Source organism: Anarrhichthys ocellatus, unplaced genomic scaffold (assembly GCF_004355925.1).
Source record: "Anarrhichthys ocellatus isolate YVR2014 unplaced genomic scaffold, GSC_Weel_1.0 scaffold81, whole genome shotgun sequence".
In the NCBI taxonomy this organism is placed as follows: Eukaryota; Metazoa; Chordata; class Actinopteri; order Perciformes; family Anarhichadidae; genus Anarrhichthys; species Anarrhichthys ocellatus.
In genome coordinates, this window is record NW_022280111.1 from 17,026 (window position 1) to 44,989 (window position 27,964).

Sequence of the window (27,964 nt, forward strand, 5' to 3'; positions counted from 1 at the left end):
ACACACACACACACACACACACACACACACACACACACACACACACAGAAAACTGCAGGACAGAAACAAATTCAGCAACTGCACATGCAGACTGAGTTATAGAGGTATACAATGCAGATATATTAGTTATCTTAGGACAACTTTGTGATCAAACTAGCTCACATCACTTCACCCCTTTCCTTCCTCTATCCATGATTTTTTCATTAATTTCAAAACTGAGCCAAACAATCTAGAAACAGCCAAAGCTAAAAACGAAATTCGTTTTCCCCAAGCGTTTATTGCAAATGATAAATTTTTACATTTCAATGAACCGACATCTTCTTATTCTACATCACAAAATAAGGCAGTAGCTAAATCGTGTCGTGATTAGCTAGCTAAAGGTAACTAGCTTAACGTTAGCAGTAGCTGCTACCTTTAATCACATATTCAAATGTATTAAATTACACATTAATCTATTAAATTTCAGTATAAGTAGATGGACAGGCAACTGGCAAAACAGAGCTACTTTTAAGCATTCCATAAAGATGAATGGAAGAGTGCAGTATCTGTATTTTTCAGGTATTCTTTTGGCTCTTTAGCAATGATTTTTGGGGGGAAATAATGAGTCTAGAAAGGCATACAATGAAGGCGTTGCAATATTTGCATCTGCTTCCATAGTTACTGCTCTCCATCTTTCTAGGGCAGTTGTTTCCAAGCCCTTTTTGTCTTGTTCCTATGATGTTGTGTTGGAGCAAGTTGATAACATCTATTAAGTCAAATTATCATGCTACACAAGGGATACACAAAACATTCCTCCTGAAATAAATAAGAAGAACAAGTTCTGGAGGTCTTTACAACAGGAGCCAAATACTTTAAGCTGACGCCTGATGCTTTCCAGTCACCGCTTTTAAACTGTAGCCTTATAAATCACCAGATTCTGGATATTGTCAGGATGCTGTACGCATGCTTACTGAATCCAGTGTGCTGATACCGTCCACTCTATATTACTGAATACTTCCAGTCAGACCGGTACCATCATTATCAATGTGTTTCAAGCTTCGGCTCCCCAAAATAACTGATAACACTTCATGAACTCACCGACACAACAACCTCAGATCATATTTCATAACCCAATCTCCATGCCGACAGCTAGAGGGCAACCAATCCCCACATAAGCCCCTTCCCCCGGCATCTGATACTAGAGAGAGATGGTCTATCATATCTACCCAAGAACTCCCATTTAGCCTTTCCTCCGGGAAACACGCACGCTGAACACTGAGCTTTCATCATCTCATATTTACGGTCGATGTAATCACTTAAGCTGATTACCAGGGTTCACAGAGGAAACAGTTTAATTTGCCTGGAAAGAAATGATTAAGTCATCTCAATTGCTTTCAAAACCAAGAACAAATTCATAAATCTTAGAGCATGTAAAGATAATTTTGTCTTGGAAGGCGCAGCAGGTTTCAAACCATTTACTGTCGTTGTGTTGCGTCGTAACTGGCACAGTGAGGATCAAATCAAAGGAGCATGGCTTTTATCAGGAAACTGTAATCCTTCTTTAGACTTCTCTCTCCACTCTGGCTGCATTTAGTATCACTACCCCAAGCCATGATTTGACCAATGTTTAGTTTTCCCTCATTGATACAATCTTCCCCTGCCAACTTGACATTTGTGTTTGAGTTTGAAATGACAATTAAATCAAACAAACAAACAGAAATCTCAAGAGCAAATCAAAATGTTTTGTGTTTCTGAATCAGAAGCAGAGCCTGCGGTGGGATGGCTGTTTACCGCTGTCAAAAATGACCTTTGTGGAATTCTTTTATGCGTACGCCCGCGTGCGTGAGCGCGCTCTCATGAATGACATGCGTGCCCTTTATGCCTGTGCGTCACTGATTGCGAGCGTCCATATCACCTACGTTGAGCTTGAGAAACACTTAGCGTCATTTCCAATCGTTACGGCTGCCAAACCAGCGAGCAAAGAACTCCTCTTGCACGCACTGTGGCGGACGTTACTCGCTAACCTCCCAAAGCCGGCCGGGATTCACCGCTTTTTCCTTTTTCCTCCTCATCATTCTTCTTCTTCTCCCCTTTCCCCTCTCCGTGTCCCTGCGATCACTATTTGAGGCTCTCAGCAATAATGGAGACGACAGCATGGTGAAGGTCCAACTAAGAGTTAAGCGCTATTAGACGTATCATATTATTAAGCTCGCACTCCAGAATAATATCTCCTTGCGGAACGGCTATAAGACTACTTGTCCAACTGATGCACTGAAAGATAATCAGTCAAATCCATATCCAGGGGGAACGAAGCCAAAACCAAAGCGCCCTTCAGCTGTGTCAAAGCTAATATCTTTATTTTGGAAAAGAGGACTAAACTGAAGAATATGCATAAGTGTACATGAGGGAAAGTCTGCATAATGCAACAGTGTCGTAGTCTCTGAAATATGGCTTTTACACAGGATTTCTCCGCTTAAGCAAAGAGACTTTTCCTCTATTTGCCAACCCCGAGGCTACATGGAGTTATCTGTATGTTACCATAATCACAGAGGCCACGACCCGCTTAAAAAAAGAGCAATGCAGCGACTGTCGGCACAGGCCAAGTGATTTCATCCACTCACGGCTCCGGCTGCAGTGCAGGAATCGAAGGCCTAATCTTATCTCCATCGCTTGCGGTTTGAGAACAATCGATGGCTGCCATCGAGAAGGCATTAAGACATACGGTAAATGGGATCCCACACTGCTGAAAACTCTCCCCCTGCTCTCCCGTTACCCCGTCCCTCCACTCCACTCGACGCAGACGGTCAATTGATAACTTTTGTAGGACATGAGGGTGGGGGGGGGGAGGTTAAAAATAAAGAAGAAAAACAGGAAATCCAAACTATTTTGCAGAAGATTCGGGTGGACTTAGGGAAGGTAAAGCCGGGATTTTTTTTGGCGGCTCGTCTTTTTCATAAACAGGCCAAAGCGGAGGCCATTATTTGTGAGGGAAGGAGAGAACTACTGGCGCCAGTGAGATTTGATTTCAGTGGCAGAAATTGGATTAGCGGCCATTAAGGCCTCCTCACACATACATTTATGATGCTGTGAAGGGGAAAGGATCTGTGGCAAGCCAGCGCTCTCTTTACTCACACACACCGACAGCTCCTGCTGTCTGGGAAAAGGTTACGGACGCTGACATCGCCCTATGCCGCTACTGAACTTCAGTTGATTTGTTGGCAGGACACATGACCTCAAGTGACCAATAGTTCATTAAGGCGTAGGCCAGAGGCAGGCCACAACTTTTAATGGAGCTGTTGTCCGCCAGCAGGGAAAGGGTGCTTTAGGAGGCTGCTTTGATGTTTGGAACATTAGGAAAACATGAAACAAATGAAAATAATGCATGAGTGTAAAAAAAAACAATAGAAGGAGGAAATGTGTAACAAATACAGACAAAGAGAAAAATAAAAGCCATGATATTTGGGAGGGAAACTACTGGGAAATACTGCGGCAGAGACAGACGTCAGATGTAGGAAAAAAGAAATCAGCCTTTTGACAGAGGACAATCATTTACAAGAAGCTCATCTTGCCAACCGACTGACAAGAGGCTCTCTGCACAGCGTCACTTAGCCCTAACAAGGTTACTCTGGAGCACACTCTTTCATTCACTCTTTCGTTCACTGTGCCCCCCCCCCCCCCAAGCTCTGCTTACTATCACCGCGCTGCGAGGCGAGAATGATTTAAAACATACACATTCCGATTTAAAAAGCTAATGTTGGGATTAGGTCGGTCATTATTTTCTCCTCTATGGCCCCGCGGAGGATCCGCGCGGAGATTAAAAAAAGCAGGTTAGCTCACCGCTCGGCTCTTTGATGCTTCGTTTCACTGACAGTAAGTTAAAGCGAAAACCCGACTCGGAGATTAACGTCTCCGAGCGGAGAAGTCCCGGCAAAGCATGCATGACTGACACGGTGATTAATACGCCTGATGGTCAGTGCGGACAGCGTGTTTCCCCCCCCCCCTCTGGAGAAGGTCGCTCACACCAGTGAGAAGCTGTGAGGAGGGCCACAGAGCAGACGATGACACACTAAAGATCTCCTCAGAGTTCAAAGTCGTGCTCTGTTGCATCTCACAATAACGGGAACCGTTCCCTTGTGCCGTTTGGTCTATCGCCTCTGGCTCCGGCCTTCAAAAGGTATACGTAGCTTATCAAGTAGAAACAATTAGGCCAACTTCCAAAAACGCTCAAAAAGTTAGTAACTGACTTTCCAGAGCTATTTCGTCCACTACACCTTCACTTAAACACTAGTGCTGTGTTCCAGAAATGTCGGAAAGTTGGGAATGACTTATTCCTACTGTACTTGGAAAAATTAAATGGCATAATCCCTTCAGGTCAGGATTCCAAGTTGGAAACTTGGAGGCAGGAGTTCTCAGGTTTCTAAGGCCCACTCTGATGCTGTCATGTCAACATGGCACTGTAATCCTTAAATACCAACTCCTGAAGTCGATATACAGCGTTGCACTCTAGGAATCTCTTTAAACATCTGTGTGGCAAACAGTGTTTAACAGGTGAATTGAAAAATGCCAATCAATTAGTCGTTACTCATTGAAATTGCTTCACGTTACTCAGTCCGGCTCTGTCAGAAGTGCCGGTTAACAACTCCAAAGCCTTCTCAACCATGCATCACATCTTCTGAGGTATTTATTGACTAACAACAGTTAGTTTAGCTCCCGTCCACTCAGTGAGGCTGCATGGCTCACACACCCTCCAACTCTAAACAAAACCAAGGCTAACCCCAATGTGGGCAAGTGCTGCATTCACGCAATTTTGGCAGAATGCTAATTTGGTAGTGTGTATGCATTATTCCCGAGGTGGTTAGCCCTACTGCTGACCTAGACAAACCAGATAAATAGCCTAAATTACCTTCTTTTGTGGTGTTATGCATTTGTAGTAGTCCCTAACCAGGTGAAACCAGACACAAACAGTGTACAGCTCAAACACAATAAGCTGCATAGTGTTAATATTGGATGTTTATTTATGTCTGTTAGCCGTGATGCATTAACAACCATTCTGCCGACAGTTTTGTGACATATTTTCTGTGTTAGATCTTCCCGATATCTCAGACTCCGAATTACTAGTCGGAGGCTCGAGGATTCAGTCAGAGTTTTTTTTCCCACCTGGTTGATCGTAATTACGATTCAAACAATAGGGCGTGAACGCAGCAAAGGTCAATGCTGACTCAAATAGCTGGACCAATTTATTGCTGTATTAAAAATATGTACACTTGAATCGATTTTTTACAAGTTGCTGGTGTTCAATTTTTATTTTATCATTAAATAACTATAGTTTTTAATCTATGTTCTTATTCGTTTTGTTCGGTGAGAAAAACAACTTTTAAATCAAGCCTGATGCTGCCTTACACATAAAAGGATGATCCCAGTCACTTCCTCACAGTAAGGTACACAGATTATTCCAAAAACACCGCTATCAGATCTGTACTCGGTAACGGACGATATTTCAAAGCCCAGGTATCGGCATCAGGACTGAAAACGTCGGATCGGTCCTTCCACAATTCATATGGGTAAATACATCTGGCTTTTCAGCCTAATTGAAAATACATGGGCATCGTTGTTGTACCGCTTTTGCCAAAATAGATTTTTTTTTTTAATAACAGTTTCATATCCTCTTCACATAAAGTGTTAAACTTCACATGAAAATACAAAGGCCGTCTCCCCTAAAATGCAACAACCGGTCTCAGAAAGAGCAAGATTTCCTCATCCCGGCGGTAAAAGCGGTTCAGCCATTATTTCTAAATGTCTGGTGGGGGCACCAGACACAGAAGAAGAAAATAGGTCTGAAGAGTTCAATCACATGACGTTATATGGTTTCTGGGCTCCGACATCCTGCCAACTGTTATGGTTTTCCCACTTCCGCTTGAAGCTGCCAAAATGTGACGACTGAGCAGTTTAGCTTAAAAGCAGAAATCTGCACGCGCACTGTCGCCACCTCCAAGCAATGAGAGATCATTCAAATGGAAGCCTGCCGTTGACGCCACTCAGCCACGGCAAAACTCCAAAATGTGCCAGCTAGTGAGGTTTCATGCTCTGTCCTCATTATTCAGGCGCATAACTGATCATTATCGACTTTGTTTTCCACTAAATGGAACCTTGTTGTATTGCAGTGGCTTCACACAGCTGATGGTGTCATGAGGGTTACGTCAGCAGCCAGGCGGCGAACCGGCATTACGACCGGCCCGCCAAGTCTGATGCGCCCTTGAAACCGCAGGACTCGGGAGAGAGAGAAGCGAGCGGCCCCTCTCTGCGGTCTGCTATCTCCCCCGACTGACTCATCGACACATCTGGGCCTAAGTATATGGGGCTCTCCTGCCCCGCGGGCACTTGGGTAAATGAGGGATAATTAGCTTTAGTTGACTTTAATGAATGGCTTAATGTTGTGTTTCATTTCGGATGAGAAAAAAATATAAAGCTCAGCACTCATCAAAGGGAGGCCCTGCGCGCCGATATTGAGGGCCCGCTGCTGGTTTGGGTCCGTTTGTTTTGTGTATTTGTTGTGTGCACGGGGGCGGGGCGGGCTGAAGATAGCTGCAGCGTACGAGGGGAGCGGCTTTAAAATGTGGCCGCGGATCCAAAGATCAGGAGGCCTGCTGGGACACACAGTAGCAAATGCATCATTCTAGCAGGGAAGCTACCACAGATGTGGACTCTGTTTGTCTTTACTCAACGCTAGAAAAAGGGCCACTTCGACTCCACTTTGATTTCCAAGTCCTCTATATCAATACGAGGCCTCGTGCGTAAGGCTTTGATAATTCCCACATGCTTTGATATAAAGCACGAAGTGTCTCACAGAGTTATGAGAGTCATTCATCTCAGTTTCCGATAAGTGTATTGCATCGGGCTGATGAAATTAATCATTTTCAACAGACACAAGATCCCGCATGGATTTATTTGCTCTATTCAAGCTTCGATAACAAGCTGCTCTCAAGCTACTCCAACATAACTGTCATCTCCATGTCTTTACACTGACGCAGCTTAATGTGGTTCATTATCTTTGCAGTGCCATTAAGAAGTAAAAGCTAATAAAAGCTGGACTTGGCAGATCAGTTTGGTGTACTCTTACACACTCTACCTTTTCCGTTTGACAGCAAATCTGGCTTGGCATCCTTTGACTAATGGAATGAAACGCACTCACTCCGGAGGTCCTCAACAAATCTTCTTCTCTGTGTAAACCAGCACACCGCCAGGATTAACTGTGCACTTTTAAAAGCACCCTCATACTGACAATGGATCAGGGAAAGCACATCCTGCAAGGGAGGTGACCTCTTGTCACCGCTACTAAACAAATATTTGGAACACTGATTATTTATCTGAGGAGGTAAATCTGCATTTCCAGGGAGCCATTGCTGTCAGAGTTTAGAGTAATGTTGGCAGCTCGGAGCAACCACTGCCAAACTCATTGCCCGACAAAGAGTTGCATTTGCCAAATATCAGATAGTCCTATGCCTTTTTCTGTTGTAATGTAAACATTAAAAAAAGACATGAAGCTGTGCTGCGATAGAATGCAATGAAAGTCTGATCTTATATTTTTCCTTGTCATCCTTACAATACTAGGATTACCTCTACATGGCAGCATGGGAACAATGCTGTTTCTAACGCTTGTTTTCTACACTGGTGAGGCTCTGACTTATAATACATAGTTAAGCTGACATTAGCTCAATTAGCCAGTTTAAAGATATTTTGATGGTAAATCTACTAAAACCTCATATGTGCCCTGTAAGCGGAAAGATTGAAGCTGTATTGAGAAGAACAAGGTGAGCAATCTCCACCGTGCACGACAACAACAACGCGTGTTCGTGCTCCTCGTTGTCTAACGCCACCTGGTCTGCAGCCTCCCGGTCTCTGTGGGTCTGTGAGGGAACATGGCGAGGATATAGGAGGAAATTGTCCGGCATGATTCCCTCTTTATATCTCATTTCTGCACAAGTCCCTTTATCCGCCCTCCTCTCTACCGGGAAACCCCAGGAGGAAATCCCTCACATGTTTGGACACGGAGCACAACTGTCCCAAAACAAGACCAGACCCTAACAAGCGGGGAGCCAAGCTAAGTCAGACGGGCTTAGACAGTAAAACAGAGACGGGGGCCATCGGGATCATGCCGCAATCCCCGTGCAATGGCCAGTGATGAGGGAATCAAGTCTGGCCGGCGCTTTTTGTTTTCTTTGATTGTTCGACTAACTCTCGAAAGTCGCCCCTTGTTTCTGTCTCCTCTGATGATCAGACAGGCTGCACATATTTTTTGGTAAAAATAGTTTGTTAGTTCACAGTGGAAGAAAAGAGGGGGGGGGGGGGGCTGTTTGATGTGTTCGCGGAGCTCCTGTTGCACGGGCGGAGAGAGAGAGAGAGAGAGGTAAAGCCAATTGAGGAAGGGCTTGATCCTCTCTAAGGCCTGTGCTGCATCAAACACTTTGTCAAACACCAGGCAGACAGACAGCTGAGTGGCTCTGACAGATCTGATCACAGACACGGGCAATAAGAGTCACCGCCGCTCAGCTCCTCGATTCCAGGCACCGCTCTCCCACTCTCGTCAATAATGCCCCTTCAACTCACTAAAACACAAACAGAGGGCTTTGAGGCATATGGCAGACATTTTCTTGTTGTTTTTAGCCGTGTATGATTACAGCGTAATTTCAACGGTCATTTCAGGGTCTCACCTCGACGATGAGAGGCTCGTGTACTCCAGAAGGCAGCGGCATCTGTCAGAGATGCAGCAGGGGCAGGAGAAGGGAATCAAATCAAAGAGATGCTTAAGCTCCCACTAATCCGAAAGAAATGTCTCAAGGCCCGACGGGATCACGGTCCTGAACCTTGCCACCCAGCGGGAAGGAGCATTTATGTTTGAAGGGATTCGATACGGTACCTGGGAATGGGTTGGGTTTCATGACACAGACCACTCAATCATGTCCTGAGGTTTTCCTCGAGGAGCCATCGTGCTACATTCACTGGAAAGGCAATGTCGCGGGTATTTCCCGCATAGCAGATCACTCAAAATACAGACATTGGGAAAAGTACTTACCAAATGTGAGTGTCCCAAATTGGGAAGGGGTCAGCTAACCCAGAAAAATGTCACGATTCAGACGCATTGTAGTTATTTTGTACAAAACCATGTACAAAAACTGTAATGTTATCGTTTACTTTATTGTAAAGTCTCTTTGTTAACATATTGTACCACGTATAAAATAACCAAAAAAAAAAGTTTCCTTCAAACTTATTATTTGATTTTATGATCTGCAACTTTACTGTTCAGTCTCGCCGCTCTCATCAGCATCATGTTTAAAAGTAGCAGTGGTGGGCAGTTCATTTTCAGCTAAAAAGTTCTGATGAACCCACTGTACGCTCCCTGCTAGCACCAAATGACTAGCTGCGGGACAAAGAGGAGCATTTAGCAGCTACAGAGCTAGATTTTTCTCAGGAGACCATAACAAAGCCATAAGAGTGTAAATGTATGACTTGCATTTACCAGCTGGTCAAAAACAAGCCTCCAAATGAATGCTAATGTTGCTTCGTGTCCCCTAGATGTTTTAATAGGCATCTGTTTGATAACAATGAAGCCACATTATAAGGTGATAATATGTCAATGCTCTGTTTACAGCCAGGTGTGAGAAAATGCTTTAATGCAGACTAAAGTGTGTGTTTGAAACCCTGCTCTGAGCAGGCTGCTCGTACCGACATAACTACAGACAGACATGTGGTTGGTGCTTGTGTCTTATGCAGTGAGAAAACTCTAATTTGTGCGAGCCTTTTTCTCCATTTAAGGGACAGTTCACGCCAGACTCAAAAATGCACCTGTAGTGCTATTCATCAATCAAGATTGTTTGGAGATATCAGCCGTAGAGATGTCTGCTTTCTCTCAAATTGAATTGAACTAGACACGGCTTGTGGTACTCAAAGCGGCAAAAAAAAAAAAACACATTCGAACACTCAACAGCAATGACTCTTTCCAGATATCATGAGCCGGTTAATATAATTGAATTATTTTGAGAAAGACTTTTTGTGAGTGGTTTCATGTAGGAAATACGGTTGAAAGAAAATAGTTCCTGGTCATGATATCTGGAAAGAGACTGTTGAGCTGGTTGAGCACCACGAAGCCGGGTGTTTCCATTATAGTGGAGACAAGGCCGACATCTCTACGGCCGATATCTCCAACGCTCACACAAAACCAATCTATATCGATGAATAGCACTACAGGTAAGAGGAAAAACACCTAGCTTTAATTTTAGGGTGAGCTGTCCTTTTAAGCTGAAATTTCTAACCTGTGACATCACCCTAGTGTTTTGCTTTTTTGTGCTACCTTAGTAAGTTGGCCCTGGCCTCTACTTACCACTGTAATGGCTCTGCTATTAGTCTGCACGCCCCCCCTGTATTTGTCACAGTTAATTCTCACACACACACACACACACACACACACACACACACACACACACACACACACACACACACACAAAAAGACGTACACACAGCCAAAGGCCGGCAGGTCTATACTTGCTGCTTTGTTGTGTCTGCATGTCTGCGCGCTCTGGGTCCACGCTCGTGGACATGAGTGGGTCAGAAGCCACAGCCTCTCTCTGAATCACCAGCTGTAATTAAAAGCTGGGATGTCTCTGTGAAGAATCCCACCAGAGATGGAGCACGAGGGGGAAGGAGGGTGGAGAGGAGCGGGGCTTCTGGTGGCTGAGGCCAGTGCAACTGTGCGCCAGATGTTTTCAGGCTCCCCCCGTTCGGCTCCTCGCCTCGCTTCTTTCCTCCCTCCAGCCAGCCAGACCACTGGAGAGGGAGGACTCCGGTGCACGAGGCGCTGGCCTCGAAACGTCGCGCGCCACACGAACATGTCCTCCTCTGTTGTGTGCACAGAGATCCTCGGACGGCCCCGCGCCGCGTTATGCGAAACATGAGGGAGAGAGTGTCATCGGAGTGCGAGACAGGACAAAAAGATGGAAAGAGGGATGGGGGAAAAGAGTCGATAATGTGGTCACTTGTTCTGCCTGTGAGGTCTGTTTTATTGTTTGGTGGTGTCTATTACGCATGTCTCACACTCACTGGCTGCGCGGACGTGTGTCTCTAAATGCGTGTGTGTGTGTGTGTACATCCTCATCGGCCCGGTTGGGTGGAGATGAAAGTGTTTTGTGGCCCGCGGGAGAGCTGGCAGCAGTGTCGGACTGGAGGTCTGGCAGACAGGGATGCTTCAGACGGATCCCACTCTGATCGGCTTGTGTTATCTAAATATGAAGTGAGAAACCTCGACACAGGGGCCCGCTCCAATATGAGGTCAGAACGACATAGACACTGGACTGAAGCAGAAAACAGATGAGCCCGTGTGCTTCTGATATCGTTCCCCATTCCAAACAATTCCAATAAAGTACAAAATTCTGTGTTTTCCCAGAATGTTATGCCTGTCAGAGTGGAAGAGCCTCTACAGCTACGTTTGGATCATCATAGCACACTCCAAATCCATACTAATGAAATTTTTAAAAGCAGGGTAGGCAGGTTTCATTGCAGGTTTTACAGATTGCTACCCCTGAAGCTGCTCTGTAAAATCCTTTAAGACATCACTGTATCCATTTCTCTGCTCAGCCTTCTGATATAAAATGAGGAAATAATCGCCAACTGTGGCTCAGGGGGCAAACCACCGTCGCGTCACAAGTGGACGTCTCTGGTAGGCATCAGAAATATTCATAAAAGAACAAAAAAGAGGTCCGTGTATGAGTCCAACCCTACTTCAAAGATCTCATCACAAGCTGTTGCCATCCATCCCTGTAAAGACACAGACCGTGTCTCATCTGCTGTAAAAAATTTTAAAAAAAAATCACAGGGTGTAACTTCACACCTGTCAAGGGAACGTTCACCGAGGGCTCGCTTTACGGACCTGACCGTGTCACGGGCAATGTCGGCCCATATACTGCTCAGTTGGGGGGAAATGGCTCTCGTTTGTAGGGGGAGAGAACATCAAAACCTTCCACTTGTACAGTATCTCCCCCCCCCCCCCCCGCCCTCCAGTTTGCTGCCACTTTGTTTGTTTATGTACGTCTGTTTTTGATGGGGCTGTTGATGTCAGAACCATATGCCTAATTTCCTCCTGCCAGAAAAACGGCAGCGGAAGCCTCGCAAGCGTCGCGGTGGTCCTCCTCTTTTGACAAATTCACACCGAACAATATGCGCATGCTGGTTTTCGAGCTTAGAAATGAACCGTTTAGGTCGCGGTTGTGTAAGACCATGCAGCTCGTAGTCATGGGTGAGTGCAAACACCAACACCGAGATGTTTTGGCCGTCAAATGGGCATCTACTCAACATCAAAGTGTACTCTGGAAAAACATCTACATCCCTTTGGGTTCATTGGAATAGCGTAACTACTGATGCACGCTTCACAACCAAGCGAGTCAAACGAATTAGAGGACTGCTGCATCTAATATTTGTGCACGGGTCTACAAAAGGCAGTTCAGCAAAACCACAACTCAACTGCCAAAACGGCCAAAGAGTGTGAAAAAAAAAAGAAACACCCCTCCTCTTTCTTCCTGCTTGGAAAAGACCAGATGACAATAATGTGGAGCACGAAGCCCCAGCGAGCGCTGCTGACCCCTCCTCTTCCACCCTCACTCCCCTTCTTCCATCCATCCCCCCCTCTTTGAAAGGCCTCCACATGTTTATGGCTCATGCCTGTGGTATGACGATGGATTCTCCATATAAAAGCCAGCAGGATCACGGGGTGTTTCAAATATTGCTCTCTGAAGACAGTTGCTGACAAAATGACAGCAGCCATATTTATTTTGGTCAGAGAGCAGGGGCACTTAGTGGGAAGTTAATCAGAGACCTCCCCCCTCCCGTCCTAATAAGGAATGCACCCAGGGCAGAGAAGTCTCGGAGACTACTGGTAATGACTTTCTCCTCCGACAGAAGATTTAACATGGCTCAACTGCACGCGAGGCAGAAAAACAAACCCAGAAAGTTTGGTTTCGAGGACATCGGCATAAAGCAGTCCAGACGAGAGCAGATAGTAATTTTTGTATCCATTTAGGAGGAAATATAATGCGTAAGCGCAGAGACAAAGGAGGGGGAAAAAAGAATAATCCATGGCAGAGACTTACAAATATGTTATAGCTGAAACAGAACTTGTGTTAATTTGCGACTGTGACCGCAGCGGTGACCATAACTGCCATTGGCATTGGGACGCTGGAGACCTGGCCAAGTCAATGACAGGTTGATGTGTCTTTCCTCTTCACCCGGACTCTGATTCACTACAGCCCGGTGCAAAGCTTCCAAAAGACTCTCTGTCATCTCAGCTTTACTGTTTCACAGTCGTGTGTGTGTGCAGAGCGTGAGGAAATCATCATTATGTTTCTCAATGCAAGTGAGATTTTTTACATCTTTTTTTACATCTTCACAACTTGCTTTCTGCAGCATTCGATTAAATGAATGAACGGTGCAAGCTAATACCAGTCAGATGCAAATCCAGGCCCTGTGTCCAGAGGCCGTCCATGCCGTCCAAAGGACACAGGCCACTTCTGAGGGCCTTCTCACCAGCTACTGTGTCAGCCCCTATGGAGCGGCCTTATTAAATGAAGATTAAGCTGTGGCTCCCCCAGTCACAACAGGCTGCAGTGCGAGGCACACATAATCACTGTGACAGGTCGGTTGCCAATTAGTGCTCTCCTTCTGTCCTGGGAAAACGCTCCTCGCCCCTCTCCCGCTGGCGGGAAGAACTGATCCGGATTGTCCGTGATATTACCCGGGCCAGAGATCGCCGTTAATCACCAGCCGTCATTCCGCTGTGGCAGAGATGAGAGCCGGACTTGTCATCTGTGCACCAGCTCTCCCTTCCAACAGTCCTGACTTCCCGTGGTGCACACCCGGGGACCAGTCATTGGAATAATGAGATAAGTACATGGAGGAAAAGAAGTGCAAACCTCTGTTCTCAAGTGCTCTGGGTAGACTTCAGAGCGGTGGCTCGAGCAGGGCTCGATCGGTGTTTGGCTTGGACAAACGGCACCATGAGCTCTTCTGCTGAGACGAGAAGAACACGCTCCGTCAATTAGCCTCAAGTTGAAAGCGTGCAGCTGTTTCAGGGAAAAAATAAAATAAAAATCTGGCCTGATAGAAGGCTAACAGTCTGACAAAAACACATCCAGAAATGTGTTTGGATGTCGGGTTTCCAAGCCAAACGCGGGCTAGACGCAGATGTGATCACACTGGCTGCGTAACTAAAATGCTCAGAAGTGAACGGCATCTTTCGCCAGAGCTTAAACCCCTTGGCACAGCGAGTATAAACACCAAAACTCACACGCATGCACGGGCGTTAACCGCCTGCTCGTACGCAAAGACTGCCAGAAACCGGAATTGTTTGGTGTCTCGGGCAGTGTGCGCAACAGACAAGGCGGTTGAGCTTCCTCCGCAGCGGATTTGAGGCAATCACCGTTGCTCTGTGCATCGTTTTACAGGAGCAGAGGCTTTGGAGCAGATGGTTCGCAGACGGTGAGGACCAGGAGGTCCACAGCACTGCGGAAGCACCGCAGAACCACACTGGCTTCAGACAGAACCTGGCGTAAATCCCACCAGTCAACCAAATCCTCCTGGGGTCTGGTCGATCCCGGGGCGGATCTGGGTTCACTTTGGTCGCCTGTTCCAGACTGTAGGTGCTTGTGGTGTAAATTAAAACAACTGCCCGCCTCTCTGTCATGTCCACGGCTTTAAATACAGACAAAGAACCCCGCCGGGCCTTCTGATGTCACATTGCGGAGGAGTGATGAGGTGGTGAACTGGGTCCAGGCGGGTTTATCTTCCTCTACACCCTCATCAATGCGCAAGAAAACTTGTTTAACCAGGGTTTCAAATTGATGGTGGAGGGAATCGACTGGGCATCATGGCTACACAAGAGGCAGTTATCACAGTTACAGTATAAACACAACCTGCACACAGAAGTTATGACGGACCGTATTAGTGGTGGCTGGATCCGAGCACTCAGATGACTGATGGGATGGGGGGCTTGACCTCGATTGAGCCCTACAGCAGAAATGGTTTCTCTGGTTACACACACTGGAGATCAATACTCCCACGAAGGCCGTTAGCTCTCCAAGTACAGGTACATGATCCAATGGCCAAAGATAATCATTATATGCTCCTATGTTCTTATTCTTCCTCTCTCTGCTCTCCTTTTCTGGAAGCTGAACTGCATTGTTCTGGAACAATATGTTTCTGTTATCAGATTCAACTTCTGTTCTTGATTTGGGTTCACTTTGGGCTACAAATGCCCCCCCTCAAATTGGACCGACTTGCACCTACAAATCAAGCAAGCAACTTCCGGCCTGCCACCACAAAGACTTTTGCGCCGTCTGAGAATTTGAAAGCCAATTTGTAAAAACTGTCGGAAATTAGCCCGAGTTGCAGTGGTGCGTTTGTGTCGGACTTTAGTCCCTCTTAAATCCCAAATCAGGGATTACCTTAAGAGTGGCTGTTTGGAGAGCTTTTACATTTTAAAGTTGTTTACACAAGATCTAATGTCACTGACATGACAGAAGCAGCTGTTGTGCAAAAGATTATAGTGGAGTGGGTGGGCAAGAGAGCAGGAAGGGAAAAATAACCAGATGGATTGATTGTCACACACACGACTGCTTGTAAACCAGTGAATCTGGTGACAGGGGTTGCTGGGAAATCGCTGCAGGGAGTTCCTTAGCGGCATCAACGTGGCACAACCGAGCGCTGCTGTGTTATCACTCTCCTCACCTTTCCTCTACCCTCCTCCCATTAGCTCACAAGACGGGGGGGGTAGTCTGTCAATGGTGATAGTGCTGGAGCAGCTATTAATAAAGTCTCTTTATCGTTTATAGGCAATTCAGAGCACCACTCCGGGGATCCGGAGGATAGAAGAGCGTTTTACCGTCTCAGGGGTACAATGCAGAAAAACCTGGCGCAAACACCGGCCAAGCAGCCACGAGACAAGACTTCCTTATTCCTCTGGAGATTGCCTCGCGCATCTTCCATTGAAGTGTTATGTGAAAACCAAAATTAAACAGCTGGCTGGGTTTAACAAGGATTTTCATCAACACTTGCTCGGGCGGTTTCCTAATCACTTGATGTTTCCGGAAGAAATGTGATTCATAGCAACACCTTTTTTTTTCCAAATAGGTAATGCTGCAGTTGTTTAATCTCACTGTCAAAAACAAACAAGCAGGTCAAACTATCCACAGATGTTATACAATGATGAACAACGAGCATGCACAGTTTGGCAATGGAAGTGCAGCATTGTGCAATAGTTTGTCAACCTATGCAAGGGCATTATCCACCAAAGATCGCAAATGCAACCTAAACAATTGGACTTTCCAGATCTGTGTGTCATTAGTGAGTGGGTAGAATACGTCAGCAAGTGGCCCAGTATTTATGGCCAGATATATGCATGTATTGGCTGCTGAAACCTAGCGTGTAACGTTACATCAGCAAGACATTCTGATTATTAACACATATTTTTGATGACGTCAGCTGTAAAAGGGTCTATACAGCTTCAGGTGCAGATCCGTGCAGTGCAGCTGCTGGAAACGTACTTGCCAAACTTCAAAAGTTTGCTTAAAATCCGCTCGACAGCTGGCTGGAAATAGCACTTGTGACAGAGCAGCACCACATATTGTGTCTGTCCGTGTGCTCCACGCAGTCTTTCCCCCGCTATTTTGGGGACAGAGTGCGTTATCAGGACAATGCTGTTCTGCCAAATGTCAAACCAGAACAGAAAATGAATCCCAGCAGTGCGAATGATATACGGTGTTTACACTGATCAGCAACTTGTACGGAACGCATCAGACACGGTTTACACAACTCGCCGTGTTTGCTGTGAACGCCTCGTGACATTATCTGGGCTTTGCTTTCTCTGCTTGTGTGTGTTTTACATATAGGGATTAGGTCTCTGCACACACAGAGGGAGAAGAAGAAGATCATTCGCGTACTTTTCTAAACTGGGAGACAGGGATCTGTCAATGACGTCCAGTGTAATTTAAATACGTAGATATGCAGAAATGCAAGCCGGGTGATCAGATAATCATTGCCATAAATAGTGTATACCTACATGCCGCGTCCTCTTATTTCCTGTCTCCATTTAATCCACAGCATCTTTACGGTCTGCAGTTACATAATCCCATGCTTATCCTAAACATTGGTGTCTGGTGTCCGGCGAGAAGAGCTGATGAAAATGTTCAATTTTTAGACTGTCTCAAGTTCCAAGTGACCAGTATAGGCACTTCTTACATTTATATTTCCTTCTGAGTATGAAATCCATACATTGAGGTTACAAGTTTTCTAAATTCTATTTAAAGACTCAATTTACCACACTGCGTTGCAAATCCTGTTATTTCAAGAAGCACTAGGGATCTATAGCTTGAAAATTGCATTCCTTTTAAAAGGTCACGTAACAAGGTACTTCATGATGACCTCAGCCATATTGCAGCCCTTTTCATGAACCTCCACATCCTGATCACCTGCATTTCAGAGGGCGGCCTCTCCTCCCACAGGACTATGCTTTATTATCACAAACGGGAAGTGATTATTTTACAATGTCAGTCGGTCAGGCTCCCATGCGACGGCACTGAATCTCCTCCCGCTCCGACTTCGGCAGCTTACATTTTTTTTACGTTGTATTTATTTGAACTGAAGAGTGTTGCATTTCACTGGCTTTTGCCAAGTAGGGATTTTTCACTGGCGGCCGAGCGGTGGGGGAATTAACAACACATGCCGAGTCTGAGATTTACCTTTATTAAATGGGCCACAGCGGCACTTCACGAGCCCGGGGAGTCCTAAGATGCACACACAGTGACACGTTCACGCACGGCTTTTAACCACACCGCCTGATCTTCCTCAGGGACGTAAGTCAGTCACTGGATAAGGAACTGCACCGAGTGGTTTGCCATGAACAGTAGCTTTAAGCAAGAAGGACATGGGGAGTCGGCTGTCGGTTTATAAAGGACTGAAGAAGAATGGTTCCGCTATGCACTTTACACCACACAACAACTTCCCATCGGTGACTTTTCGAGATAATTAATGGCAGTAACCATGCGCAACAATGCCACATTTTTTCATTAAAGAAGGTCATAAAGTTTCTTGGAAAAGGTCACGCAGGCACGGCAAAGTCGTGAAGCGGTGCTCGTTGGGGTTGGGGAGATTTTCCCCGACAAACAAGACGGGGCTTTAGGAACTAAATGTGCCATGGGATCACAGTTTCCAACCCAGAGAGCAGCGACTGCCACGGCAGTGTTGTAATATGAGAAAACATCAGCGTTTATTTCAAGTTTATTTACACTTTCACCACTTCACTTAATGATCCTCCCATCCAACACTCCAGGCCAAAAATGGAGAAAAATCCTCGAGGTTAGAATATTTTTGTCTTTCTGTTAAACAATGTTTTTCTTTCTTTCTTATTTTTGAAAGCCTGAATGATATCTGCCACTGTAATTGCTTCCTTATTTGGTGAATTAAATATTTACACTTGGCCTTTCCTAATCCAAAGTTTATGAGAGTAAAAGTGCATTAAGGGGAAATACATTTATTTTAAAAGCACTTCAAACTGAGGCCATCGCCCCAAATGGTGTGTTTGGACCGTCTGAGAGGAATGGTTTACTTTTTGAAAAAAAAATATTTCCCTTTGCTGTATTCACACCGAGAGAAATTCCAGAATTGACTTCTCATTTAATGGCCTGACATACAAGCTGTGTGCACCGCAAATATCTCTCGAGCTGACGGGAGGAAACAGAGACAGCCATTGAGGAAACCTGCAGTTCGTACTTTGAAGTATTCCACTGAGGAGGGGAAGGGAGATGGGAGAGTGGGGGGGGGGGGGGGGATATATACCTCAGAGAAGGAGCTGGCTTGAACAAGGATGCCATGGAAAAATACTGATATTTCACGCACAGAAACACTACCGTGCACCTCACAAAAAAAAAACACAGACGGTGAAAAAACAAAATTGAGTGGAAGGTACAAGGGTTACATGAAACAGGTGGAACTCTGAGAGGGGGAAAGAGATCTCCTGCGGGATACGTGGCCTGTTTTCTTTAATATCCACCAGAGCAGTGTAAACTCCAAAATGGACGGTATCTCTTTCACACACATCGACATATGGCTGTGTAACGTCCTTACCTCTCCTGCAGTGCCTCATGACCATTTTGCACATCCTGGACTCGGCGATGGTGGGACAGGGTATTGTGTCCTTGGGTGGTTTCTTTACAATGTGCCGCGTCCGGGTCTCGAGACCCCACTTGTAGCCGCAGGTTTTGTTTCTCCTGGTGCAGGCTCCCCAATCGCTCCACTGGCCCACCTCGCAGCCCTCTGCAGAGACACACAGAAACAGTGAAGCGCAGTGAAGCGCAGTGAAACCACGGCCGAGTGCAATTCGGAGGCGACTCAAAGTCCCCCCCCCCGGGTCAAGCCTTAATACGGAGGCCACGGAGCTTTACTGGGATGCTAAAACCTCCTTGTGTGTGGTCCCGGTTCGGTACAAAATAAGCAGGACAACTGAGAAGTTATAGAATACAGTGTACAGGTAAAGTGAGGTGTGAAGTGGTTTGTTTACTCTCTTGACGCTTTTCTTTTTGTGTGAACATATTTGTGTTTGTTTCACGTACCTCCACACTCCATGGTTTCCTCCAGCGGGGCAAAGCCCTCGGGGCACTTATCAAAGCAGCGCCCTTTGTGTAGGTAAAAGCCTGACTTGCACTTGGTGCAGAAGTCTTTGCTGAAGCAGGACTCGCAGTTCTCTATCCTGCACCCTGGAGGAAGGAGGAGAGAAAAAAGGGGAGAGTCATCAGGGTCCGAGCAAACCCCCTCATCTGGAGTTGATCGAAAGCTAAGGGGTTTGGGGAAGGGGGTTCTTGAAAGGATTATGTTGTCTCTCCCGGAAAAAAGAAAAGAAAGAAAAGCCGTCGGTGATATTTTATTTTTCATCTTCCTGCTCTTGTTCTTGAGTGAGCAAATCGACAGTGTGAAAACAGCAAACAACAGTGAGACAGTGAGGAATTGTGTCACGCTGACCACTTTTAAACAAATTGCACCAACATCCAACAGTCTAGATGTTTTCAACTAATAGCTGCGCTGTGACAAGAAGAACGCACCCCATTAGGGCCCTGAATAGTGTCCTAAATATGCTACACTATCACTCCACACTGCACCAGTCTGTGTGCATAACTGAGGATTACTGGGGAGTCCTGTTCTCAAAGGGTGAATGATGGCTCGTGATCACAATGCCAGCCAGCTGTGTGGAAGTTCTGGCCACGATGTGAAAGGGGGAAGGTGGGTCAGGACGGGGGGGGGGGGGGGGGGGAGGGGGACAGCAAAACTTTGCGCCGCCTCGCCAAACAAATGCTGATGCGTTTAGTCAGCAAAAACACGACAGCACACTTATACTCCCACACCACGCCCTGCTGTCGCGCGTGACACACGGCGTCGCGCTCGCAAAGGCAAGGCACGGCAGTGTGTCATCGAGTGCTGACTCTGCAAATAGCACGTCAGGCAGGGCCAAATTACTACAACCACACCAACAGGGCGACACACAGGCCCACATGATTAGAAGGAGCCTCCCAGAGCTGGCTAATTTATGGCGTTCCTCAGAGGCCCCTATGTGGGCCCAATGGGCTTCCAATGTTGGGGGAGACACGATCTACGACCCGCAGCCACCGTCACCCACCGCTCGCCAGGTTGCTCCCCAGGTAATCTGTCCCGCTGATTGTGTCTCGCGCCGGGGGACGAGACATGCGTTAGAGCGTGCGTGATTTTACACATCTGAGCGCGACGGAGGAGGAGGGCTGCTCTTTTATCTGTGACCCTTGCAGGGCCCGGGGAAGGGAAGGTTCTCACAATCACACCCCTTAATTACACCATCTCCAGCTAACCATCAGCCTCCTCCTCGACATTCCTCCAAAACGAGGGGGTCCCTCCCCGCTTTACTTTGAACCCTAAAGTGTGGCCTCTGCCCACTCACTCTGGTCTCACGCTTTCCCGACCAGTCTAAACAAACCATCCATCCACACACACACACACACACACACACACACACACACACACACACACACATAAGCACAAACACACATACCAATCAGATAGGGCTTGAGATACAGACGAACTCGACTCTGAAGCGGTACTCCACATTCTGAAAAACGTACATAAACTGACTTTAATATCTCTAATCTCGTTGGTAATTACCTGTGTTCTCACATCGTATTATTAATTCAATATTATTTATCTCCTCTCTGTATTTCTTTTGCTCCATTTTATCTCTTGACATAAGTCTTGGATCTCAGGAGTTACGCATTGCTGGGGAGATTTCGGTGTGGAATGTGTGAGTCTAAGAGAGGCATGAAGTTCTTTTGCTGTATTTTTTTGTCTTCTTTGTTTTTTAAGCTCTCTGGCCCTTGTCCACTTTGTTCTGGGTGAACCCGAATCAGTGAGGCTCGGGTTTGATTCAGGCTAAACCCAATACAAGGAGCAGGCTAATAAATCAACAGGCTAATTGGAAAGCATAACTCTGTGTTTTACCCTTCACACTTCCCAGGCCTGTCATCACCTGACTTTTAGCTCCTAAACAAAACAAAAAAATAAAAAGACAAAGAGGGGGAAGAAGAACATCTGGCAGTACTCTCAAGCACTGGAGTTGTTGTGCAATCCTCAGTTATTGACAGCAAATAGGAGCAACACAGCTGTGTGAAATACTGTTTTCTTGCAGTAGCACTTGACAAGGCTTCTTTTGATTAAAACAGGACTGCCGGTTTCAGAAATGGCGCAAATGCCCGGAAACGTTGTTTTCTAAATAGAAGATAAGTAATAATGTCACTCTGTGAGATGGATGAGGTGGGTGACACATCAATGCGGCTCCATGGGAGTTAGAATGCAGGGAGGCGAAGCTGGAGGGTCAGAGGTCATCGGGGAGCGAGGTGGGTAGGAAGGGATCACTGTGACAGATATTTATCCCTCTGTCGGGTTATCTGGCAAAAGGCTATCATGGGACAGCGTGGGCTATCTGGGACACTGGAGAAGCTCCCACACTGACCAATGGGCCAAGTGAGGCAGCTCGTCCAGCAGCACCAGAAACCAATGCAGAGGAGCGGGTTCATTCTCCCTGCAGGATTAACCTCTGGACCACCTTTAAAATCTTCGTCTAGGTGCCTCGGGGAGACTAATGAGAAATAACGAGGTCATCAGATCCCATTGAAGGCCCCGGTGTTCCTGGGACTTAAACGCATTATCATCATTATCTCCCGGCCTGGTTCTGGCCCCTGAGTTACATCACGAACGCAGGAGGAAAAGCCTTGTGTTTCAGCTCTGAGGGGAATTTCATAAAAAGCTGCGAGTAAAGTGGCATAGGGCGAGCGATTTACAGAGATGTCGTCAGCGCTGCGGCGGTTCCACCATTACCTGTATCTCTGTCACCCCTTCTTTTTTCTTTTGTTGTTTGTTTGACTTACACTTGAATTTTATGTGGTTTTGCATGTCAAGTGCATTTAAAGTTGCGAGATGAGTCACAGAGCGTCACTCGTGCTCTAATGGTGGTTGCTTGGCAAAAGATGTCCCTCAGCTGTTGTCTGGATAGGGAACCCACCGATTTTTATCACAGACACGCGAACCCTCAAGTCAGCTTCAGTCAACTTCTGTTCCTCCGTAGCCTGACAGCACCATGTGAAATCACTCTATTTATTTACACGGATGTTCGCTGTGTAAAGAAAGGGTGCCAAATCGTTTTTTTTTGTTTTTTTTGCGTTATCTGAGCCGGAGGGCGGGTTGTGAGACCGCTCATCAGCCTCCTCCGGAGAGCTAACCAGAACAGATACTGCACAGCGGGAGCGTCCATGTCGTAAAAGGCCTGGCAGTGCAAAGGGGGAAAACAAGCCCCATTTTTCCATCCCTCTCCTCCAAGCTGAGTCGAACAGCTCTGACCCAGTCTCTAGGCCCCGGGTTTGGCTGCTATGGAAGCTTTGGCTTGCTCGCTGCCACCCAGCCATGTCGCGTGGAGCTGCGGATGGCAGGAGTTCACGGCGAAGGCCAGACCTGCCATGTTCCCCCCCCCCCCCCCCAATTCCCTCCGTGCTGTTTTTCTTTTCCACCTGGGTGCTCCTCCGCTAGCGCCAGCGTACAGAGCCAGGTAAAGCAGAGGTGGTGTTCCTGTCAATCAGCATCATCCAGAGAGAGAGAACGGCGATGACAGATGTGTCAGCGGTCCTTCAAGCTTCTTCACTCCAAGGAACACAGTCTGTGATACACCACGACCGGCCCCTGGATCTGCTCATCCAGCTCCACACAGACAGCTTCAGACAGTGGTCAAGCACAGGCAGTTGGCCCGTCCACTCGCACTTTACGCTGCTTGGTATAAAACACAGAGTTGTTAAATACAACCCGATTCAACTCTTGGTTTGGTGGTCCATTGTGTTGTCTGGCAAATCTGAAAGTTAGCAAAGCTGTGATGATTGAACGTCTCTTGGTGAGGCGCACAGGCCAAAAGCAACTGGTCTTTTTGTTGGTTAGTCTGTGCAATGGAAATACCCACAAGCTCAGAGTTAGAGCGAGAAAGGGAGAAGCTGAACGAGAGACGTGGAGAGGCTGCCAGCACTGCCAGCTAAAGGTTGAAAAACCCATTTTGGTTCCTTTATAGCGCCTTGGTACCAATTTGGCCGGGACGCATGATGCACGGCTCTCATCCACCTCCAACCCCAACCAATTCCCATGGTGTACTTGAAAACTGAAACGATCTTGGCGAAGTCGCATCTAATCGACTTCTACTTCCCGCCCTAAATTGATCTGACAAAGCAGAAAGACAATTGGATCTGCAGTAAAAAAATAATAATTACAATAGGCCGTCCAAAACAATTACCTCTGACAGAGGAGTCTCCAGTGGCCCATTAGACTGGCACTGACTGAGTTGTGATATTTGAACCACGTTTCCAGGATATTGTCAATCCCACGCCTTCATCAGACTGGTTGTTGGTTGGCAGCGAACACAGCTGGTTTTTTTTTTTGCGTGTTTTAAAGCCCGCTGCGGTGGGATACAGTTGGTGTCTAGAGTGTGAGTGAGTGCTAGTGTGTGTGTATAGCAGTGGGGGGTCCATAATACGCCCCGAGGGAGGAAGTTTTGAATGCAGCCTTGCTCCCATTCTGACCCTCTCAACGCTTTCTCTCTTCTAAAAGACAGCTCTGATAGTCGCCTTTCAGCTCGTAATTCTTTCAGCAAGAGAACCCGCCTGTGATACAAAATGACAGAATATGCTTTGGCTTGGGAATGTAATGTTAAAACCGAGGTATTATGAAATGTGACTGAGGCGAGAGCATGACTGCACCGCATTCACACAGATTTGGCTGTACATAAAGCGGCACACTGTGTGAACGTTGCTACAAATCTTCGGCGCGGAGCGGCGGGTTGACACCCACAGACACTAGCGTGGGGCCTCTTCTGGGCAGCTGATAAGAACCCCTGTGGATAACACTGGCGTTACTGCACATGGTTTATGGCTCATATCAGCCCATCCATTGGCTGCTGAAAGGAGTTCTTGCAGAGCAGAGACCCAATGCAACATAATAATAAAACAAAAAAGGCACTGCTAACCAACCGGCTACATCTCAGGAGTTAATATTGTGGCTCCCGTGTATTGGGCCTCTTTGGAGTTCAACTGAAGTATGGCTGTAAATGGGCTTTCAGTTATGTTATGTTGCGGAAAGTATAGTTCCCACTGTTGTTGGCTATGGAGTTATTTTTGATGTGGGGAAGTGACACCAGAACAGACAGCCTTTAATTTTAAATTCATCAAGTGAGGCACAGTTTCTCAAGTAGTCATGAGAAATTAGTACTGTTATGGTAAGAGCTATAAATTACTAAACTTCAGCAAACTTGAATTTCTAAAACCAGGAACAAATGCTTTTTTTCTTTGCAAATTGCATTACTGAAAATATTCATATTTTTCAAATTTCTTTTGTACGTCTTCATTATGATAAAGTACACTATTACATAATTTTCTGTGATTGAATATAGGTACAGCCTACAGTTTCCCTTTTTTATAAAATTTTCTTTTTTACTTATGTGAATATTGTAAGATATTGAGAGACTGCTGTTGGTGTGTATTTTCCGAATTTAAAGACCAAAGACATTAAGGGACAAGTGAAGTACAAAGTCTACAATCAATTGTTTCAATGTGAGACTGTGATAACCATACCTGTGTTCCAATTCAGGGGCTGTGTACCTCCTAAAGGATGAGGCCGATAATGTGGGTCTTTTAAAAAAAGGACCAGAAGGCCACGCTGAGCCTGCTCCTCCTCCCCAAAGGAGATGGTCTACCCTCACGGATAAACCTGGTGCAAACCTGGTACAATCCTTAACTCACAAAGTCATAATGGTATGACCAGGACGTTGACTTATATTACAGTCTGAACTGTGACATTTTACTCAAACCCATGCTGAACAACTGGCAAAAACAGTAGATGGTGAATACATCACACAGCTGATGATGTTTTAGCCAAACAAACCATCCATTGCGTTAGCTGTTAACCAAACAACCCCCCCACTATAGACACAGAGTAACGGTTGGGGGGGGTCGGTGATACACCCAGCTGTGTTATTACTAGCGGCCCCTACCAGTCAGGAGTGAGCGAGGAGTCAGCAGGAAGTCAACGGCAGCGTAAAACAGCCAATACAAGGCGTTATGAGAAAGTGTGAGTCACCTGCAGAGGTCCTTGAGTCTGCAGCCATAACTGGCCACCCAAAAAATGTTGTGCAGTTTGCTGCAGCAGAACGCGAGATTACCCGTGGACAGACATGGAGGTGCACACTCACTCACTGAGCGCAGGCACGCGCGACAGATCGCATGATCCTTCTGGCGGAGATACTACCTAGCAGTATTGCGCTGACCGTTATCGGTCAAACTATCCTCTCCTTGCATCACACTGCGTCATATTGCTAGCTCACAGAGTAAGAAGTGCATTTATCTCTTCTCTCCTCCCATGCCTCTCTCTGTCACACGCCTCGGGAGGCCTTTCAGAAAAACTGAAAGTGAGGTTTCGGCCAGCGTACAAGCCTCTTGCTTGTCTCACTCTTGTTTTCTTTTACCCAGGCAGTCGACAAAAAAAATTCTTGAATGAGATAAGATCACACAGACAAACTCCGGTGTAATAATAAGCAGCTGCTCCCCAAGTGATTTCAGAGAATGTGTTTGAAAAGATCATGATAACATGAGACCTAATGCCATGTTCCAGGGCCCTCTTTTGGAAGCCAGGAGCACCCGGCAGCTGGAGAACCCCCTCACCATCATTTCTCCACTGTGCCTTTGAACTCTTGCATCAACTCACAAATAATATTTACTGACCCAACACTTCGCTTCCAACCCAACAAAATATCCGCTCACGTGAACGGTTTTGTGAAAATGACATGCGGAGCGCAGCTGAGAATGAGGGTCAAATAGGGAACTGGATTAGAGAGTCATGACTGAGGCAGTGATCACATCAAAGTAGGTCTCGCTCTGAGATCTGATGCTACGTGACAATGCAAGATGTTGCTCTATGAGCAGTTTGTACAGAGAGGAATTCAGATTAACTTTCCGCACACATCAGGATCAATTAAGATTAAAATTCACATAGCATGGGGATACAGCGGTTAGGCTAGCAGGGTTTACGTAAAAAAAAAAAAAAAAGAGAACAAGATGTCTTTCTCTTCCAATTCTCTGAGTCGTGAAAATTGGGTGACACGACTGGTACGGGTTATAAAGAGCAGATTTACAATAGATATGCAATAGTGTGTAGACCAACATAATATTTGAAAGGATATTTCGATTTTTTTTCCACGTTAAAGGGGTTTGTTTTTTGAGCGAGGGTAGAACAGGACAGAAGATGTCATATGCTGTACAGATTGTAAAAAACCCCCGAGGCAAATTTGTGGTTTGTTTTTTTAAATATTTGGCTATACAGATAAAATTGATTTGACTACCACAGCATGTAAATAAGACAACTTTAGCGCATTTTTTCGGCTAACTACATCCTCACAACTGCTAGCTAGTGTGACAAGTTGGAAAACATGCACTTTTATAAGTTAAGGAAAATAGTGATTTCATGGTCTATTGTGTTGAATGTAATGTGATTGAGAGGATCATTTATAGATAACTTGACGATTTACTGAAACCACGAGTTAAAACTCATCACACATGAATACGTGGTTGAAATAATAAGATTGTGTTTTCTTGCATCATTTGCTTTGTTCTGAATTGTGTAGTTTGAGGTACGTAGTGTTAAACTGTGATCTACATAGTGGTCTTGATCTTGAGTCTGATATCGATTGCTTTGGTCTCCCACATATCACCCACATATCTCGGGGAAATCGCGATCTTTTCCTCATTGCAGTAAAGTTCTTGCTGAGGAAAACCATTATATCACTCTCGTGATTATTTATCCCCCTTTTTCAGGTATGTTGTGGATTTTAAACAGCGTTAACATGTCGGTATGAATCTGCTAACATGGTCCTATGTTTTAAGAGAATGTTGTTACATTTTTGGGTACTTTAGAGCTAAGTTTTACCGAGAGTACTGTAGTGTGTGTAACTTACGTGAGTTCCCGCGTGTAATAGTAGCTGCGTCTACTGCCACCATTTTGTGAATTCACATGTACACAGACGGTAATATTTAGTTGTGATATTTTATTTGATTTATCTGTAGAATATGTTTTATGCACTTTGACAGTTTTAACAGTATTGAATGTAAGCTAGTTTGTGCTCAGGGAAATATCTGAAGTAATACTTTGAATAGTGTTTAACATAAATAGCGTATGTACTCTCTACTCTCCTGTAAATCTCTTCCTGTGTAAATGATTGTATTTTTGTACAAACTGAATTGCAGTATAGTTCTTGCTGAGGAAAAACATATCACTCTCGTGATTATTTATCCCCCTTTTTCAGGGGTACAACACTAGCGCCAACTTAACAAACAAGAGGATATAAACCCTTGTTAGA

General features: G+C 45.8%; 1 protein-coding gene across 2 annotated transcripts in view; it reads right to left on the minus strand.

Moving 5' to 3' along the window:
* rspo2 (R-spondin 2) overlaps window positions 1–27,964 on the minus strand; it is a 58,621-nt gene that overhangs the window by 4,332 nt on the left and 26,325 nt on the right. For both annotated transcript variants that reach the window (XM_031874500.1, XM_031874499.1), the window contains exons 4-5: window positions 19,623–19,766; window positions 19,138–19,326 (exon numbers count right to left, since the gene is read on the minus strand). In XM_031874500.1, the coding sequence (XP_031730360.1) occupies window positions 19,138–19,326; window positions 19,623–19,766 (333 nt within the window). The remainder of the gene's footprint in view (window positions 1–19,137; window positions 19,327–19,622; window positions 19,767–27,964) is intronic.